The sequence below is a fragment of the Gossypium raimondii genome, chromosome 13, assembly GCF_025698545.1.
Source record: "Gossypium raimondii isolate GPD5lz chromosome 13, ASM2569854v1, whole genome shotgun sequence".
Classification (NCBI taxonomy): Eukaryota; Viridiplantae; Streptophyta; class Magnoliopsida; order Malvales; family Malvaceae; genus Gossypium; species Gossypium raimondii.
In genome coordinates this window covers 33093043-33114173 of record NC_068577.1, presented here as the reverse complement: position 1 = coordinate 33114173, position 21131 = coordinate 33093043, and the positions used below count along the sequence as shown (strand labels likewise).

The 21131-nt window shown below is 34.8% G+C and overlaps 3 protein-coding genes across 6 annotated transcripts; 2 read left to right on the top strand and 1 right to left on the bottom strand.

The window, feature by feature from the left end:
• The first annotated feature begins 6850 nt into the window (after positions 1–6850).
• LOC105781536 (mannosylglycoprotein endo-beta-mannosidase) lies at positions 6851–12696 on the top strand. 3 transcript variants are annotated; one of them, XM_052627195.1, is made up of 11 exons: positions 6851–7107; positions 7780–7918; positions 8098–8325; positions 8462–8520; positions 8869–8917; positions 9169–9399; positions 9817–9986; positions 10072–10276; positions 10600–11268; positions 11357–11584; positions 11689–12696. In XM_052627195.1, the coding sequence occupies exons 1-11, from the start codon at positions 6959–6961 to the stop codon at positions 12490–12492; spliced, it is 2931 nt and encodes a 976-aa protein (XP_052483155.1). In that variant the 5' UTR covers positions 6851–6958; the 3' UTR covers positions 12493–12696. The 3 variants fall into 3 exon arrangements, with proteins under 3 accessions (XP_052483155.1, XP_052483156.1, XP_052483157.1); XM_052627196.1 differs by lacking the exon at positions 6851–7107 and having other exon boundaries at positions 7780–7910; XM_052627197.1 differs by lacking the exon at positions 6851–7107 and having other exon boundaries at positions 7817–7949.
• A 127-nt stretch (positions 12697–12823) lies between these two features.
• LOC105782592 (pentatricopeptide repeat-containing protein At3g05340) lies at positions 12824–16695 on the top strand. Of its 2 annotated transcripts, XR_001129844.2 has the most exons (2): positions 12824–15263; positions 16551–16695. XR_001129844.2 is itself a non-coding variant. In XM_012607425.2 (1 exon), exon 1 carries the CDS (start codon positions 13153–13155, stop codon positions 15112–15114), a length of 1962 nt encoding a protein of 653 aa, XP_012462879.1. In that variant the 5' UTR covers positions 12824–13152; the 3' UTR covers positions 15115–15428. The 2 variants fall into 2 exon arrangements, 1 of the variants encoding a protein (XP_012462879.1); XM_012607425.2 differs by lacking the exon at positions 16551–16695 and having other exon boundaries at positions 12824–15428.
• Positions 15659–20016, bottom strand: LOC105781535 (putative UDP-glucuronate:xylan alpha-glucuronosyltransferase 4). Its single transcript, XM_012606067.2, has 2 exons — positions 19253–20016; positions 15659–16826 (listed from the first exon to the last, which is right to left on the bottom strand). Exons 1-2 carry the CDS (start codon positions 19971–19973, stop codon positions 15886–15888), a joined length of 1662 nt encoding a protein of 553 aa, XP_012461521.2. The 5' UTR covers positions 19974–20016; the 3' UTR covers positions 15659–15885.
• Between the last annotated feature and the right edge of the window lie 1115 nt (positions 20017–21131).

The following is a 21131-nucleotide window of genomic DNA, read 5'->3' as shown; positions in this document are numbered from 1 at the left end:
TGATATTGTAATCTGAGCAATAGCACGACGTTAAAACTTTACAGTATGTTTAAGATTCATATCATGAACGCTACAATTAGAATTCTTTACCGAGGCAATACCTTCTTCTCTGGCTTATCCCGTTGAAGTCAAGTTGTCATTTTTCCATATTTTTGTTGGATTTCATCTTAATTGAAGAGGAAGATCTAAAATTTTCTCGTCATAGTTAAATTTCGCCCCAAAAGGCTCTATGAGAGAAACCTGATGCCAAAGAAGATCTTTCGCATACAAAATGAAAGTGGAAGATCTTATGGGGAAGACCATATTTGGAATAATATTGATTCTGATCGAAAGGGATGACCAGGACTTGCCTAATACTATGAGTGCAGATTTAAAAAAGGGAAAAAAAAAGAAAACAATAAAAAAAGAAGAACAAAAAAGAACAAAAAAACAAAAACAAAAAAAAACAAAAAAAAACTTTACGGGGGCAATGTCTTTCTCTTTAGCTTATTACGGTTTTTTCCATTGAAGTTAAAATTCTTTCTCTTCGGGTATTGGCTGAGCTGAAGTAGGATGAAGATCCAAGATCAGTTGAACTTAATTGAAGGAAATAGGCTAAAAGCTATTCGTCACGGTCAGATGTACCAAAAACAGATGATGCGAGCTTACAACAAAAAATGGTTCGTTCCAAAGAATTCCACGAGGGAGACCTGGTTTTGAAAAGATCCTTCCTCTACAAAAGGATTTTAGAGAAAAATAAGTGCCAAATTGGGAATGTCCTTATGTTGTAAAGAAGACCTTTTCCAGAGGAGCACTGATCTTGAGTGAGATGGATAGTAAAAAACTTGTTTAATCCTGTAAACTCAGATTTAGTCAAGAAATACTTCTATTAAAGAAGGAGAGGACCAAGGTAAAAACCCGCAAATAGCACTTTGAGTCGCAAAAAAAAAAGAAATGATGATGTAAAAAAATGTGAAAAAATGAAAATGTAAAATGAAAAATGGAAAAAATAAAAATGGAGAGGCTAAGGTGAAAACCCGCAAAGGGCGCCTTAGACAAAAAGGGATTTGAGTTGAAAACCCAAAAAGGGCGGCTCAAATTTTGATCAGAATAGGGCAGGAAGTGATCAGAGTAGCTTAGAATGTTGATCAGAATGGGGCATGTGGTGGTCTTATTATACCTGAATCAGCAGGAAAGGGTATGCGACATCCCGGGGCATCGACAGAGTACTGTAGATCTCCTAAACACATGTCAAACTCAGAATGGTCTTCAGGAAGTTTGTACAGGGAAGTTCAAGCTGTGATATCTAGAGCACCTGATTTTCATACTATTCATATTGAATTGCTTGTTCTTGGAATACTTATTCTTTTTCAAGATACAAGTCAATTCCTCTTTTATTCTCAATATTCTTGATAATTTATTCATTGCAGGTTATGCTTTCAAATTAATTCCATTTTATTCATAGTTTTGTTCTTTTTTTGCAAGCGTGTTGTATTAGAATAATGATTAACGGACTAATAAAACTTTCACAAGGGAAGTTTTGCATATTACTCTAGAAGTTTCTAAATAATACAGTAACCTAAAACAGGACTATTGTTTAGAACGCACCAAGTTTACAGATTGAAATATCTGGGAAGGAAAGGTCTAAATTGAGACTATCCCTTCAGATTTTGTTGTCAAAACATTGATTGAACAAAGTGACAAGATGTCAGGTTGGTGATGTGGCTTAAATAAACAAGCAAGTAATGATCACCAAGCAATAAAAAGGGGTTTCTTTGGAAAAGAGAATCTTTCATCATGCATAGGCATTTGGTATGATACCTTGAGATTGGTATAAAAGACCAAAGAGCTTCACATTCTGATCGTTGAATTATGATAGATGAGGATTGAGAAAAGGCCAAGATTTTTCTACCCTTGGGTTACAGCGGGAAAAAAATGGTACAAATTTTGCGTCCCAGTAGATTGAACTTTGAAGTTCACAGTGGGAGGCAATTTGATTGAGTGTTTTTTGGAGATGCTAGCTGAGTAAGAGGACGTTGTAGTGCGTCAGTGATATGGCTTTAATAAACTTTGAGTAATGACAACCTAAGCTTTAAAAAGGGATCATTCTCAAAAAATGACATTCGGCACTCATTCAAATGTCATTCATACATGTCTAGTTAGGAGCATTTGATTCATTTTGATCATGACATCCTAATCACTAGGCATAATTAAGTTCATAAATTGAATTATACAGGTCATGTTCTCCAGAGAAAAAACTGGTGAAACTTTCAGCCTTGTCTCCTTGGGCAGTAGTGGAGTATGTTGAAAATAGCAGATCTTGTCGTCCTGTGCTAACAGCGAAGCAGATCGAAGATACCAGCCTTATCATCTCGACATAGCAATTAAAAAGATTGAAGCCACAACGGCGGATCTTACTTCCCTGGCGGTGCAGTGGAGCAGATTGAAGTCACAACGGCGGATTTGGTTTTCCTGACAGCGCAATTAAAAAGATTGAAGCCACAACGGCGGGTCTTACTTCCCTGGCGGTGCAGTGGAGCAGATTGAAGTCACAACAGTGGATCTGGTTTCCCAAACGGTAATTAAAAGATTGAAGCCACAACGCGGATCTTACTTCTGGCGGTGCGATGGAGCGATTGAAGTCTGGCGGTCTAGTTTTCCCGACAGCGCAATTAAAAAGATTGAAGCCTCAACGGCGGATCTTATTTCCCTGGCGGTGCAGTGGAGCAGATTGAAGTCACAACGGCGGATCTGGTTTCCCCGACAGCGTAATTAAAAAGATTGAAGCCACAACAGCGGGTCTTACTTCCCCGACGGTGTAGTGGAGCAGATTGAAGTCACAACGGCGGATCTGGTTTCCCCGACAGCACAATTAAAAAGATTGAAGCCACAACGGCGGATCTTACTTCCCTGGCAGTGCAGTGGAGCAGATTGAACTCACAACGACGGATCTGGTTTCCCCGACAGCGCAATTAAAAGGATTGAAGCCACAACAACAGATCTTACCTCCTTAGCGGTGCAGTTGAACAGATTGAAGCTACGACGGTGGATTTTGTTTCCTCGACATTGTAATTGGATAAATTGAAGAAGTAGAGCAGATCGTATCAGACTCATCTTTGAAGTTGTAGCAGAATAAGTTCAAGCTACGAGTCTTATCTCCCTGAAGTTACGGTGGAGCAGACTAAAGATGGCAAGTTTTGTGCTTTTGAGAAGCTACAAGATTATGTCCTATCTCCCTGACGTTGTAGTGGGGTGGATTGAAGCATTAGTTTCTATACCCTGAAGATGCAGTAGGAGGGAATGAGACTATTTAAAGAAGAAGAAGAGCACCCAGGTTCAGCATGACCAGGCAAAATTGAGCTTTTTAGTCTTTGCTCTGTTCCCATTACATGATAGCGAGTAAAGAGGGGCAGCTGTGATACCCAATTGTTGCCCGGGGCCCAAAACCATTTGCACAGCCCAATAAACCAAATATATTCGGCCTAATATAGCCCAATTTCATTAATTCAAGCCCAAATTTAGCCTAACCCAATTAACCCAATCCTAAACTGATTCTAGGAACCCTAATTCTCCCTGCGCCGCACATGTTCTCTATCGCAGCAACTTCACCACGCACGACGCAATAACCGCCCCACGTCTTCGCTTGCACGTCCACCCGCACAACGCTCACACACCTGCAAGCCACAAACAACACAACAAGATATACACGCAGCAAAACAATTGTAAAAGGATTTAGTAAGGGCTATATAAAGGCCAATCGAATCTGTTAAGGGGGTTTTTTTAGAAAATTTTTTGTACTGGAATAAAAAAAGAAAATACAAGAGAGAAAAAAATATTTTTTTTGAAGGTAACAGATTTTGTTTTTTTTTCTTTTCTTCTGTTCTTTTACTGTTTTTCTTTTATTTTGTTTTCCTTTTGTTTCTTGAAACAATAATAAACGAAACGAGAAGAAGAGGAAAAGGAGAAACTTACCGATTGTGGTAGAGCCGTGGTGGAAGGACTGACAGCGGCGGCCTAAAGAATTTGAAACCCTAGCAGAGGAGGCTAGGGTTGATTTGCTTCTGAAGAGTAGCAGAAAATGAAAATTTTAACAAAAAAAAGGGTTTTATAAGGGATCAAAACGGCGCCGTTTTGAGCCTTTGATTCCAGCGACCAAAACGGCGCCGTATTGACATGCCCGTTTGCGACCCGATCCGACTTGGGAAGGATCCGCGCATTTCTTCAAAATGGGCCATTTGCGCAATTGGTTCCTTTTCTTTTACAATGCTTTTAAATTATATTATTTATTTCTTCTAAATTTCGCCACATGTTTTATAATTGTTTCAATTTAGTCCGTGTTGCTGCGCAATGTTTTAAAGGAAGGGATTAATTTCCCTTTTGGTCCTCTCTTGTTAACTGCGTGTTCTATTTGATCCATTGGTGTTTTGTTTTGTTTAGATTTGCCCCTTGAATTTTCATTTATTTTGTTTTTAATCCTTAATTTGTTATTATATTATATATTATTATTATTATTATTATTTTATTATTATTATTATTATTATTATATACACGCATATGTTTGTGTTTCATAATAAATATATGTATATATTTTAAATGTTTTAAAATACATGTGCATATTTTATATATTTCATTATTATATTATTTTCTTAGTTTTTTATATATAGTTTACATATATATATATATATATACATTTTCCATTTTATAATTCATATATATAGATCTTCTTTATGTTATATACATACATATTGTTTTTATAGGTTACATATACTTACGTTTTTGTTATATATTCCATTATATATATATACATTTATATACATACATATTTTCACACACACATATATATATTTTCTTAGTTTATTTATATATTATATTTATATATATATATTGTTTTTCTTTGTAAATATATACACATATGCATACTTTTATATTTTTATCTTATTTTCATACATTTCACATATATATATACATACATATTTTCTTAGAAATTATAATAAGTTTTGTTTTGTTTTATATATATATATATATATATATATATATATATTATCATTTTATATACGTATACTTATATATACATGTTTTAATATGCATATATATATTTAAAATTTACTTATATATTATACTTATATATATACATATTTTGTACATATGTATACATATAATTTAAATTAAAATATTTGTTTCATAATACATCAATATTTTTAACGTATCTTTTAGAAAATATATATTTTGATTTCGTCAAAACTTTAAAATCATTTTCTTTTGATTCAAAAGCTTTTAAAATAAAAGTGATATTCGATATTCGGGATTTTCGAGGAAATCGAGCCCTAACGTATTGGGCTCCGATTTTCTTTATTAATCCTAAATAATCGAGAATTTTTTTTTCAAAACGTATAAGCAAAAATTATTTTCGGGAATTCAATATGTTATGTCCTAACGCATTGGGCATGACATATAGCTTTCTCGAAATGAACATTTTCTTTAAAATTTTAAAACGATATTCAAAGTTCGGGAGTTTTGAGAAATTGTACCCTAACGTATTAGGTTTCGATTTCTTTATCTAACTTGAACATTTGATTATCCGTTTCAGATTTCAACAGTAGAGTTTAACAAAATTTTTTTAACCTTCGACATTAAGACATTAAATAATCAAATTCGGTACCGATTTTGGGCGTTACGAGGGTGCTAACCCTTTCTCATGCGTAACTGACTCCCGAACCCGTTTTCTCAAATTTCGTAGACCAGAATCGTTTTTAAGGTGAGCCGATTACACCTCAATAAAAGATCGGTGGCGACTCTAATTTTTATTTTTAAAGTCGATAACTTATTTTTTTTTCAAAAAAATGGTTTCGACAATCTTATTATATAAATAGAGAAATTAAACACATGAAAACACTCAACAACCTAATTGTTAGAAATGCCGAACATATACCGTTCTCGTAGCCAAGAGAACATGCATGACGAAGTTGAGGTAGGAGCTGTTCACGAGAGTGAGCAAATAGCGGAGTATATATGTGCAGTCATTAAATTAAAAAAAATAAATCTAAAAGCAGTTTATACCCCGCTAATTGTATTGTTTCCCCATGGGAGTTCAATCTTCTTTTGTACCTAAAAATGATGTTTGAATCCAACTGAATTAATTGATCGTTTGGGAATTGGTCCAAACACTAATAAAAAATGTTCAGATCGAGAATTGAAAAAATCGCAATTGAACCGCAAATTGTAAACCGAAAAAACCAATAAAAATTGGTCGGACCGGTTTTTTAAAAAAACTGGACTGCTTCAAGTTGGGCAAGCCGGAAAAAGAAAAACTAACTCGAGACCCACCCAGGCAACCACCACTCTCGTCCCTCGTCCATTTGGCCTCTCAGCCTCTCTCCACTCTCCAGTTGCCCATCTCCCTCCAGATCTGCTTCTGCGTTCAGTCACCGTCCCTGCTGAAAAATAGAAAATGAGAAAAAAGGATTGAGGCTTTGAGAAGTTGAAAGAGTTAAATGGTATAATATTTTAGGTTTTCTTACTTTATTTTGGTTATAGCCTGTGGGCCTAAAATAGATGGCTTACTAATAAATTATAACTTTAAAAGGGTAGCCCAAACTTCATGCATTTGTTTTTTTTTAAGTATCTTTAATAATAATAAATCGATTGAATGAATGTAATCGAAAATGGATGGTTGATGTTATGAAGACATTGGTATGTAATGTAATCTCTGTTGTCTAAAAGGAATATAATAAGTAGTAAAAACAGAAGTCATCAAATAAAAGACAGGAAGAGATGAACAAAAAGGCCGATTATAAAGAGATCAGATCCACCTAGAAATGACCGCCGTACAAAACAAGTCGACAAACACCACGTGGCATTGATTAAGTACCGACACTATCTTGTTTCAAACGCGGTGCCAGCTCACAAGTCTTCCCAAGACGAGAAAAATTTACTCTTCAAAAGTCTTCTTCTCTTCTCACTTCACTCCCCACACACAGCAATGGCAGAGATTGGGCAAAAGACTCTGCTTGACTCGGGATGGCTCGCCGCCAGATCCACCGACGTTCAACTCACCGGAACTCAGCTCACCACCACTTATCCCCCAACTAGCCCAACCTCTCCCTGGATGGAAGCTGTCGTTCCTGGAACGTAATAAACCTCCACTTGTGTATATATTTGTTCTGATTTTGTATATTTTGCATATACAGCATTCCATTTACTTCTGGTTTTGTTGAAATGTAGGCTGAGTTTTGCTGGATTGACTTGAGTTTTCTCTTGTTTTAATATGGATAGTAAATGCAAAGATTTGAGTGAGAAAATTGCTAGTTATGCATCACTTAATTTTGAAGGAAAATGAGAGAGTTATAACAACATTAGGATAATAAATCAAATTTCATAATTAGGTTCTGCTTGGTTGTTAGCTTTTTCAACTTTTTTTTTTTAATTAAAAAAATTGTAGTTTTGTTGATATAACGCCATAATTGTGGCTCTTTTTTTTAAGGAAGCTAAAGGCAAGTGGCAAAAGAAACAAAAGGAATGTTCGTTTTTAGATCAATGTGCTTAAAAAATTTTCAATCCTTTTAATTATTTATCATTTTTATGGGTTGAAATTTGGACTATAACTGTCGGTTTTCGCTTAATAATGGAATCATTTGATGATTCTACATCTGCTTCTACGGTCCTATCAAATGCAAAAATGACCTTGCTCCTTGTCATGAAAAATATTATAGTTGAATTTGGATACAAAGTCAATTGTCTTGAATGGAGCTAGTATGTGAGTTCTCATCTTAATGGTTTGGATAAATTGTTCTTGATTGACAGTGTTTTGGCAACTCTAGTAGAGAACAAAGTTGTTGGTGATCCCTTTTACGGTTTGGAGAACGAGACGATCCTTGATATAGCTGATTCTGGAAGGGAGTACTACACATTCTGGTTTTTCACAAAATTCCAGTGTAAGCTGGTATGCAGTGTTTTGACATGAAATCTGTGAGGTTAAATATGAGCTTAAAACACTAAAATTTTTTATTTTGGTTTGTATTGAGGTAGATGTTTAATTGGTCAGAACTGTCTTCCCTAAATCTTGAAAATGTTATATGCAACTAGCAAATGCTCTGTTCTGATTTACTTTATATTTTGTAGTCAGGAGCTCAGCATTTAGATCTGAATTTTCGTGCAATCAATTACTCTGCTGAGGTATACTTAAATGGGCACAAAAGGGTCCTCCCTAAAGGGATGTTTCGAAGACATTCCCTTGAAGTCACTGATATCCTAAATCCTGATGGTTCAAACTTGCTGGCTGTTCTCGTTCACCCTCCGGACCATCCTGGGAGCATTCCCCCTGCGGGTGGGCAAGGTGGGGATCATGAGGTAAATATCTTTGTTCAAACAAAGCTCATTAATTTGTTTTATCTCTAACAAAATGGTTTGAGGTTAAATTGTAGGCATTTAATAATGTGAGCAAAAACTGCGGCCTAATTGCTAACACCCTTTCTTGTCATCTTAGATTGGAAAAGATGTTGCCACACAATATGTTGAGGGCTGGGATTGGATAGCTCCAGTGAGGTGAACATATTATAACTTTGAAACTTCAGGGTTTTGTTTTGGTTTTCTTATTCTTGCTGATATTTGATTTTCTGATGAATAATGCGACTTGTCACAGTGTACTCTAACCGTATTCTATTATCTTGTCATCTATTATAGTGCATAGGGCAGGGAGAAAAACAATGCAGTTCTATTAGTATATAGAGGCTAATCAATGTAATTATATTACATTTTCTTTTTGGTATTCTATTATCTTGTCATCTATTATTGTATGTCTTAGAAGTTTTTGAATTGTCAGCTAGGATCCAACCTCTGTTTTCTAAAGCTGCAAAACTCGATATCTTAATATCTGACCTCTACTTGTCTCAGGGATCGGAACACTGGTATCTGGGATGAAGTCTCAATATCTGTTACCGGGGTAAGATTTATGCATAAGACTTAAAAACTTCGTTGTACTAGTGTTTATCTCGTATTAGTGTTGACTATTGAGCATGTATATTTCTGCACAATGCTGTAAATAATTTTCCTTTTAAGTACCTTCATTTGTAGCACTCAGTTTAGACCTAGATATCAGTTGTTGATGGTGCTTGTGTTTTCACTATCACTATTTTATGATGCTTGGTAATTAAATCTAAATGCTGTTTGTCGATGCATTTGCTTTGGATACAGCCGGTGAAAATAATTGATCCACACTTAGTTTCTTCGTTTTTTGACCGTTACACAAGGGTATACTTGCATGCAACAACTGAATTGGAAAACAGAAGTTCTTGGGTTGCTGAATGTTCTTTAAATATCCAAGTGACAACAGAACTTGAAGGAAGTGTTTGCTTAATGGAGCATCTTAAGACTCAGCATGTTTCAATCCCTCCTAGAGCTCGTATTCAGTATACATTTCCTCAGGTCAGTGTTGGTAACTTTCTTATTTATTTTTGAATGTGTTTTGTTGCATCCTTGGTTGCATTGAAGTTAGTTCTTTGTCTTGGATAAACAGTTGCCTTTCCCCCCTCTATTGTTTATTTGTGTTTGACTTTTTGCATTTTGATATAGAGTAGTGACACATTTGAGAGAATATGGAGCAAGATTTGACCGAATTGGATCTCATCGAGAAATTTTAACCGCCCCTTTTATTTTCATTAAGTAAAAATATTGTTATTTAGAGGAAACTAAATGATAATTCCTCTGCAACAGCATCCTTTCTTTCTTTGCAACCTGAAATTGGATACCCACGGTTATGGTTCAAAGCATCCGTTCTTTTGCAAGTTGCCATTAAAATTTACTTGCAACACTTCTTGAAAATGCTTATGCTGTATATTGCAGCTTTTCTTCTACAAGCCCAACTTATGGTGGCCAAATGGAATGGGAAAGCAGTCTCTGTATAATGTCAGTATTACTGTTGATGTGAAGGGACACGGAGAATCTGATTCTTGGGGCCAACTATTTGGTTTTCGCAAAATTGAATCTCATATAGACAGTGCTACTGGAGGGAGGTATACTTCAGGAATCAACTTTGACTAATATTAAAAAATTGCGTTTAGAAATTCTATCTGTTTCATTACTGCCATCTTTTGACAGGTTGTTCAAGGTGAATGGACAGCCTATTTTTATCCGCGGTGGTAACTGGATATTGTCTGATTGCTTGCTTCGGCTTTCTAAGGAGCGTTATAAAACAGACATAAAATTTCATGCAGATATGAATCTGAACATGATTCGTTGTTGGGGTGGTGGGTTGGCCGAGAGGCCAGAATTTTATCATTATTGTGATGTTTATGGTTTGCTGGTAAAACTCTATTCTCTGTCTCTCTTTATATATATGTGTGTTTCTGCTCATTTTTTGGATGCAAGTACTATCATAGGCCTAATTTAGTGCTTACAAATTTTCCTTAGAGAGAACAAAATTTGTTGGTCGAAAAGAAGGATGAGAGTCAAGCATGTATAGGATTGTGAAGGTTATAAAGAATTAGGAACCATTTGGAAGGATGAGCTGCTGTTTTACGAATTTAAAAATCCTTCTGAAAGGAAGTGAAACTAGTTTGGGCAGCAGGTTTAATTAATCTAATGTGCCTGATTAACCTGGAAGTAACCAATTTATAATATTTGTAGGTATGGCAGGAGTTTTGGATTACTGGTGATGTTGATGGTAGAGGTGTCCCAGTATCAAATCCAAATGGCCCACTTGACCATGATCTTTTCATGCTATGTGCCAGAGATACTGTCAAGCTTTTAAGGAATCACCCTAGTCTTGCTCTCTGGGTTGGTGGAAACGAACAGGTTCCACCGGCTGATATCAACACGGCTCTCAAGAATGACCTGAAACTGCATCCATTTTTCGAGAGCCAGAGTGAATATATAACGTCTGTGGAAGGATTGTCCACAGCATACAAGGACCCTAGTCAATATCTGGATGGCACACGTGTTTATATCCAAGGATCCATGTGGGATGGCTTTGCTAATGGAAAGGGAGGCTTTACTGATGGCCCTTATGAAATCCAGAATCCCGAAGACCCTTTTAAGGATAACTTTTACAAATATGGTTTCAACCCTGAGGTTGGTTCTGTAGGAATTCCAGTTGCAGCTACCATCAGAGCAACCATGCCTTGTGAAGGTTGGCAAATTCCATTGTTTAAGAAGCTTCCCAATGGTTACACTGAAGAAGTTCCAAATCCTATTTGGCAATACCACAAATATCTTCCTTACTCGAAACCTGGGAAGGTTCATGATCAGATTGAACTGTATGGAACCCCAGAGGATCTGGATGATTTTTGCTTGAAGGTATTACATGAAAATCTTTTCCTTTAATTGGGAATGCATTTGTGTTCTCTTTGATTTTAATGCTAACTTCCTTGCATAATCATCTCAGGCTCAACTTGTTAATTACATTCAGTATAGAGCTTTATTGGAGGGTTGGACATCCCGTATGTGGAGCAAATACACTGGAGTTTTGATTTGGAAGACGCAGAACCCATGGACAGGTCTTCGTGGTCAATTTTATGATCACCTGTTAGACCAGACAGCCGGTTTTTTTGGTTGTCGCTGTGCTGCGGAGCCAATCCATGTCCAGCTCAATCTTGCTACATATTTTATAGAGGTAAAGTGCTGGGAAGTAAATGCTACAAATTGGTATGGTTGTATTTATTAGTGCAATCAGCGATTCAACAGAAAGTTCTGGTTTTCCTCCATTTTCATGAACAGGTTGTCAATACTACTGCCGAGGAATTGTCAAATGTCGCTATAGAAGCATCAGTGTGGGATCTTGAAGGAGCTTGTCCGTATTACAAAGTTTTTGATAAGCTTTCCTTGCCACCGAAGAAAGTAGTTTCCATTAGTGAGATGAAGTATCCAAAGTCAAAAAACCCGAAGCCAGTGTTCTTTCTCCTTCTCAAACTCTACCACGTTTCAAATTACAGCATTGTATCCCGAAACTTTTACTGGTTACATGTTTCTGGTGGAGATTACAAGCTGCTGGAACCATACAGGAACAAGAGAATACCTCTTAAGATAACATCAAAGACATTCATCAAAGGTTCCTCGTATGAAGTCGAAATGAAGGTGCTAAACAAATCGAAGAAACCTGATCCCAAAACTTTAACCTACAAGAACAATTTTGCTGTCAGAAACGATGATTCAGATTTTGATATGACTTCACTCAAACCTATACCAGACACCAGAACTGATCTGAAACAGCCAACGGGTTTGTTTCAGAGACTATATAGACAATTTTCAAGAGAAAGTGATAGTTTAAGAGTTGCAGAGATAAATGGAAGTGATGGAGGAGTTGCTTTCTTCCTTAATTTCTCGGTTCATGGTGCAAAGCTGGAACATGAAGAAGGAGAAGACAGTCGAATACTTCCGGTTCATTACTCGGATAACTATTTTTCATTAGTACCAGGTGAAGAGATGTCAATTAAGATATCATTCAAGGTCCCTCCAGGTGTGTCTCCAAGAGTAACACTTAGAGGCTGGAATTACCATCATGGAGTGCACACTGTTCTTTAACTTGATTGAATGATTCTGGTTACTCGGTATCTCATATTTGGTGAAAGAAACCCATTTCTGATTTGTTATATCTAAAATTCTTTTTCAAGTTGTGTTATTTTTCGCATTTATTTCATATTGATGCACTAGTCACTGTAGTATTATACATCATTTAAATATGATTACACAAATCTGGAGTTTATTATGACATTTCCATTTTTTTTACATTTTTTAAGTATATATTTTTATCTTTTTGATTTTTTTTTTTGAAATTTTCATCTTTTTTTTGGATTTGGCCATGTAAATTTTTAGCATAATTTAATTTTATTTTCATTAAAAATTACTTGCCATGTCATCATATTTATTGACGTGGCATCCTGATCAGTGAAAATTGTCACGCACAGTCAGCAAACATTTTTGACCGTTAATGATTTAATGGTTTCCACCCAAAAATGATCTATTTGAATAAATTTACAAAAGAAAGGGTGTAATCGAAGAACAATTAGGGTGAAATTAAAAAGAAAAGAGAACATTGAGGATAAAATTTGCAATTAAGCCGAAAAAAAGTATCAAGCATTTAAGGCAAAGCCCAATTTGTGCCCATTGCGTTGCTTCTCTCCCAACGCAAAATGAAACAGATAGTAACATATTTCTATCACTGACCCGTTTCAATTTTATTGGATGAAATCCCAATGGATTTTCACATCACTAATTCCCCATATTCCTTCATGTTTCTCTTCTATCCTCTTCCCATTCAAAACCCCAAAACTCTACCAATTCCCATCTTCAAATCTCCCCAAACTTGTTCTCAACCATTTGGACTTAAGCCTCCTTTTATCCCTTTCTGGGAAACAAGGATTCTTCCTTCTGGGTTCCTCTATCCACGCTTCCTTCATCAAAAACCCTGAAAATATTTACCCAATTGAAGATTTTAAGGATTCCAATAATGCTCTTGTTGTTTGGAATTCTCTCCTCGGAATGTACTCAAGATGTGGCACTTTAACTGATTTGACCAAGCTGTTTGATGAAATGCCAATGAGAGATACCATTTCGTGGAACACGATGGTGTCTGGGTTTTTAAGGAATGGGAAGTTTGATGAGGGCTTCGCATACTTCAAACAGATGGGAAAATCTGGTATTTGTTGGTTTGATCAAGCGACTTTGACTACTATTTTATCAGCTTGCGACAGAGTAGAGTTTTATCATGTCGTTAAGATGATGCATGGATTAGTATTTTCGAACGGATATGAAAAAGAAATTAGTGTAGGGAATTCTTTGATTACTTCATATTTTAGATGTGGATGTTTGAGTTCGGGGAGGCAGGTTTTTGATGAGATGTTTGAAAGGAATGTTATTACTTGGACAGCTATGATCTCCAGCTTGGTGCAAAATGAACTGTATGAAGAAAGCTTGGAATTGTTTAACCAAATGCGTTCGGGGCCTGTGTGTCCAAATTCTTTAACTTATTTAAGCTCATTGGTGGCATGTTCTGGTTTGCAAGCACTAACGGGAGGGCGTCAAATTCATAGTCTTTTATGGAAGTTAGGGATCCAGTCCGAAGTCTGCATCGAGAGTTCACTAATGGACATGTATTCTAAATGTGGGCAAGTGAATGATGCATGGAAAATTTTTCAATCTGCACAAGATCTTGATGAGGTTTCGATGACGGTAATCCTTATGGGTTTGGCACAAAATGGGTTCGAGGAAGAAGCTAAAAGGTTTTTTATGAAATTGTTCGAGTCAGGTATTGAAATTGACCCTAATATGTTGTCAGCAGTTTTAGGGGTATTCATTGAGGATACTTCATTGAGTTTGGGTAAGCAGATTCATTCATTAAGCATTAAAAGAAATTTTGGTTTCAACTCTTATGTTAATAATGGGCTCATCAACATGTATTCCAAATGTGGAGATTTAGAGGAGTCAGCCAAAGTCTTCAGTCGAATGTCTCAAAGGAACTCAATTTCGTGGAACTCTATGATTGCAGCTTTTGCTCGTCATGGGGATGGCTGTAGAGCACTACAATTATACGAGGAAATGAGATCAGATGGAATAGCACCAACCGACATTACATTCCTCTCTTTGCTTCATGCTTGTAGCCATGTGGGCTTAGTCGAAAAGGGTATGGAACTCTTGAAGTCGATGACTGATGTTTATGGAATTATTCCCAGGGCAGAACACTATGCTTGTGTTGTTGACATGTTAGGCCGGGCAGGGCTCCTCAATGAAGCTAAGACATTCATTGAGGGATTGCCTGTTAAAGCTGACATGCTTGTTTGGCAAGCATTGCTTGGTGCCTGTAGCATTCGTGGTGATTCTGAAATAGGGAAATATGCAGCTAATCAGCTGATTTTGGAAACACCTGAAAGCCCAGTGCCATATGTATCAATGGCAAACATATATTCTTCTCGAGGAAAGTGGAAAGAACGAGCAAGGACCATTAAGAGAATGAAGGAAATTGGGGTGTCGAAAGAAATTGGTATAAGTTGGATAGAGATTGAAAAGAAAGTCCACAGCTTTGTTGTGCAAGATAGAATGCATCCACAAGCAGAGCTTATGTATGGGATTCTGGAAGAGCTATTGGAACTCATGTTGGAAGAAGGCTATGTGCCAGGCAATGTTACTCCGACTGAGTGTCAAACATAGGTATATGTCTGACACGATATATTCAAAATTTCCAAGATTTATATATATTTGGAGGGAACTTGGAGGATATGTCCAAATATGCATTGGATATAGGTGCCGGACATGGGTACTTCAAGAGAAATGAAGAGTCGGAGCAACTCAGGTTCCAGGTAAGATGTTTATTCTCAGTTGTTTTCCCTTAATAGAGAAACCTGTTGAATGCCATATGTTCTGAACTTTTTGGATGTTTTATCTTCAATTTGGTCTTGAAAAACTCATGAGTATACCTTTATTGTTTTAATAGAAAAGAAAGCTTTAAAATGATTGTTAGTGAATTCTTTTGGTCATGATCGTCTTTGATCTATCAGAATTGCTTGAAGCAAACTGTTTAAACATAAAACATTTCAGAAATTACGTTCACTGTAACTTCAATTGCTTGAAGTGAACATGCCCGTGTTGGATACATACCTATATCTGACATTCACATCCAAATGTGAGTAACGTAGGGCAAAACAACTGTGTAAACATAAACTGGAGACTATATTAAAAAGAAATAGCATAGAGATCGATGGGGGATTAAGTATTATATTTTATTGTATTGAAAGAATTCTATAACTACTTTTACAGAGGTTTGTGGGTTAAGTTGAATCCTTGTTCCACACTTTCAAAATCTTACATAAAATCTATAAAAAAAAAAAACACACCAAATACATACTATTTTGCATTAGAAAGAAAAAGTAAAGACATAAATTCTTCTGATTTTCCCTTCAAGAATTTGGCACTTACCCTTTCTCAAGCACCAAGATTGTACTGTCGAGGATCTGTTACACCAATCTTCCAATGTTCATCAGGTTGTTTAAGGCTCCTAGCTATCCATCTCCACTTCTTTAATCTCCAATTCATGTGCTCTGTTAGGCCACAATATGGTTGCAGTGTCTCAGGCATTTCATCATACACTTGCCACCATTTCTCATGAGCTTTATCACTTGCAAACCTCAGCATTCCTTCCTTGTCCCAATTACAATCATAATCCCTGTAACACATCCATGGCTTCAACCCCAGAAAATGTAGGACCGAAATCTCATCCAGGATCTTTTCCTGACGCCTGCCATCTTCCCCTTCGAAATCCTTGAGGAAATTCACCTGAGAAGGCAACCTATGCCACCATGTAAAGACTTCATTCAACCACCCTTGATAACTGCCATTGTATGAATCCATTTCCAAAACTTTAACCATCAAATCTTCAAACACACACAATGATGGCTCTATCACCATCACCCCAGAATTAAACAAGGTTTTATCATTTGGTGCAGCTGATAGTTGAGGAAAAACGAATAGCCAATCAATGTTGTTGAAAACTAGAACATCTGCATCAATGAAAACAACTTTATCATACCATGTTAGCATCCATATTCTAAGAGGACTGAAATTCCATTCATTGAATGAATCTTTGTCAGCAAAGGGGCTTCGGATTCCATTGATCAGCCGGGTGTCCCAACCAGCAGCTTTTAAACCCACTAAGGATTCGGGGGTTATATTTTCATCATGAAGAAGAATTAAATCTCGAGTCGAATTGGTTCGGATTATGCTTTGAGCCAAAGCAACGGCACCACAAACATAATCTTCGGATGTGTGAAGAACTGTTGCATAGGCTTCCCTTTGCTGGAACGCACTGTATTTTAGCATTTTTAGCCTTTCATGATCTGCTGAATGGTATCTCCATGCTTCTTTACCTTGAACATCACCAAATAAAATTTTCAAAACATATTTGTTACATCAAGTTTGAATTCCAATTTTGTCGTTTTTAACTCCACAAGCTGGGGTGACAAATATCTTATAGGGTTAAAATATTAAGAATTAATTAATTGCACCAGACATCCTCAAACTATGACTTTCATTCTAAATTGGTCTTTAAACTTTAAAACATTCTAATTACATCCTCAAACTATTGATGTTATACTCATAGGTTCCTCCATTACTAAAATTGTTAAATCGACCATTAAATGAGATATCGGATCTTATGGCATAATTTAAAATAAAAATTTTAAAGAAAAGTTGTAAAATGGATGTTGTAGAAATTTTTTTCTTTAAATTTTTATTTTAAACTATGTCATAATAAGATTTTACATGCTATTTAATGGTTAAATTAACAATTTCAATAATGGAAGGATATGGTTGATATTAAACCGCTTTAAAATGTTTTGAAGTTTAGGGACCAATTTAGAATGAAGACCATAGTTTAAGGATGTCTGTGTAATTAACTCAAAATATAAATATAAGAAAGAAATAATAAAGGAAGATCTCAAAATTAATAAAAATTTCGAAGTATAACAATTAATTTAAATTCCACATAAAAAGGTACTTTTTCAAAATTTAACATCATCTCACTATAAAATAAAAAATTAAAATTCAAAATATCATTATTAAAATTATTCTTATTTTATAACTTATGGAATTCCAATAGGATAATGTTTTCTAAAAAAATTATTTATCCAAACATGAACAAATTCAAAAGAGATATAAATAGTCAAATTCTATATTTAAATTTCATTTTAAAGAAGTGGTTTTTTAATTTCTCTCATAATTTATTATTTCATTTAATACTAAGGATGATAATAGAGTAAGGCGGGAGTAGATGTTATTAAGGGTGGGTTTGGGTGGGCGATTGGGTGCGGTGCGGTGCGTTTAACTTATTTTTTGTCTCACGCTATAGTATCGCTACAGTATCTAATCTCACCGCCACCGCTGTTTTTACACTAACCATAGGTAAACGCACCGCCCATTCAAACTCACCCTAAATTTACTACTACTCTACAGTTGACATGTTTTGCTTTACCACTTAACCCACTTTATTATAGATGTATAATCTTAAAAATTACTATCATCTTCATGAATAGTGGATGCATTCAATCTCAGCCCACATCGTTTTGTTTAAATTTAATTTTTGCTATTTTTTTTAACCTTTTTAAAGGTAAGTACATGTTTAAACATAAGTTTTAAAATAAATTAAACATAAAACATATGAATTTTTCTATAACAAAGATAATATTGTAATTTCATATATGGAAGTGGGGTGAAAATTACCCTGTTTCATACCTATTATCAGAACAAAATCTATCCCACCTGGCCCACATCCACTTTCCAAAAGCAAAAAAAATCAACTCCAATCAAAGTAAATTTACTCGAAATTTGTGGAGTGATTAGGATTTTGCCACATAAACTTTTTTTTCCATAAAAAAACCTTAAACTTCAAAATATCATTTTTATTAGAATATATATTATTTTATATTGCTAATAATTATTTATAATTTTTACAAATATATTTTTATATTATTTATTTTAACATTATTATTTTTAATAAATTTTATAATTCCTGAAATTCCAGTAACTTAAATTTTTCCAAGATGATTATTTATCTAGAAAATCTAATTACAATTACTAATATTTTGAATTGAAAAATTAGTGTTGGAATTTGTTGAATGATCAAATTTATGCAAGATATTTTTTCGTGTGTTGGTTACATTAATTAATTTACAAGGAAGGAAACTTAAACCCATTAATTTATGAGTTTATTTACCAAATGCTTAAATAAATTAATTATCATTTTATTAAAAAACATATTTAATGCATTAAATTTACTGAATTACAAAGAAAAACACTACATTTTCTTTTAAAAATAGTTATTATCATTTCCTTCTAGAATTGCCACTCCTAAACAAAAATTCAAAATTTTCAATAAAAAAGTAGTTTGAAATTTTACTAAATTTGATTAGTACGAACATTGTGGTCAATGTAGGAAAACGTATTATTTTTTATTTATGAGTTAGGGAGGGTTATAAGTAATTTTATAATTAGATTATTCAAAAAAAAAAATCTGCTTACCAGTAATGTCATGAATACCTTCCAAAAATTTAAAAAAGAAAAAGAAAAAAGAATTGTGTGCCTATTTTGGTAAAACTTGTAAGCCTCCCTCCAAATCATTGAATTAAAACGGATTGTAAGCACCATTCAAAATTTAAACATTATTTTGTTTTAGGCCCTCTCAAGAAGTGTATGTGACAATCAGACTGGACTGAATTGAAAATATTGGAAAAATTCAACTTGAAGAATAAAAAAATTGAAAAAGGAAAAGAAAAAAAAAAGATGAAGAGTAAAATACCAGTTTCACCGTATGGCTGTGCAAGTTGGCAAGAGCCTGGAGGCATAAGCATGGTTTGTTTAAGCCTCCTTAACTCAGGCTTATACACCCTATGATCCTCCACTTTCCTCAACAGATCTTCGCATCTGAATATCTCCTGCATCGGCCCACAGCTCCCCACAAAGACCGCGTACACCGCCCGTTTTACCTCCGGCGTCACCCACCCACTCTCTACCAATATATTCGCCACCACCAAATTCACTTGAAGCAAAAACACATCCCTCATCCCGCTTTTCCCGCTCCACCCTTTGCATGGCAGCTTCGCCACCACCACGTCCAGATCCTGGTACTTCTCCAGGGCTGGCATCGGAATCTCCGGACAATTCTGCTGGTTTTCATCGATCCGGAAGGGGAAAAAATCCTCCCATTTTCTCTTCTTGGAAACACGATCGAAGCGAACGTGGACGGTGCTAACAACTGAACCGGGTAGTTGATATTGGATTTCTTCATTGGAATTGATATTAACTAAACCCATTTTAATCTCCTTCTTACCATTAATCTCTTCTTGAAGAAGATCGAGGTTTCTGAAGCGTTGGTTGGAGGGAGGGGGATTGTGTTTAAAAGCATCGATGATGTTGTAATTTGATCTGGAAAATACAAGGAAAATGATCAAGGATAAAGAGAGAAGTGTGATTGAGAGAGTGAAGGATATTTGGTTGCAATGGAAGGGTTTGGAAGCCATTTTTGGAGTATTGATTCAATTCTTAGAACGTTGAATGGGAAGAACCGAAGAGAGACATTGAAGGGAAATATAACACGTGCATGGTTTTATTTACGTGGCAGTTCATTTTTATTTAAAACCTTACCTGCTTTCTCTCTTTTACTTACTTTGGAAATATCTTTATGGTTTATAAATTTGTTGCCAAATACATTCATGCATTTTTGTCCGTTAAGATTTTGGGGATTTTACGAATTAAGTTTTATGCTTCCACGTTTTCATTGTTATTTGATTGTAATTGCATTTATAATTTATTTAGGATTTTATTTTATCAAGTTTCAAGCTGTAGTTAAAGCTTTTCTTTGACATTATGGAGAATTTAAATTTTAGTAATATTTTTTTTACTTCCCATGATTTTTATTTGATTTAACATCTACACTTCATAATAAAAGGAATTCGTTAACAAATGTCTCTTTGTTTATTATAGACATCTATTATTTCAAAACATTAAGGATTTGTTTGGACTACACAAAGTAGTTAAATTAAAATGTAAATTATTAGGATAGTAATTATATTATCTTGTAATTACAAAAAATTGTAATTCCCTAAACGTGTTTAGTTAATAGAGTATAATTATATCATAATTCCACATATCATGTTTGATAGTACAAAATTGTAATTACATCATTTATATTTTAAAAATTATCAATACAATAAAATTTTTAAACAAGTAACAAAAATTAAAATCAAATCATTATATAAAATATATTAATCCAATAAAGTAGTTGGTAATATGATTATTAATAAAAATAATAAGAAAAATAAGCATCATATAAAATTAACATTTCTTTTTATTTTTTATACATTATAAAAATAATATTATTAATTTTGTCTTAATTCTAAAACTTTAAAAAATATATAAATACATAAATAATTTATAATATATATATAAAATAAAAATATGGTTTTTGACAATGGAGCACAATGATCCGGTGTATAGTTGGCAATGGAGTTCCAGAAATGGCAGCTGAAGTAGCAAGGTTGTTGACACTGTCTTTGATATGATTACAAGTGTAAGAATGAGACAAGAGAAACATCATTTTCAATGCAGATACCTAAGTTTGATAAGACTAAACAAGAATAAGGTTTTTGACTAAAAAATGCGATGGGGTGGTCATCTTG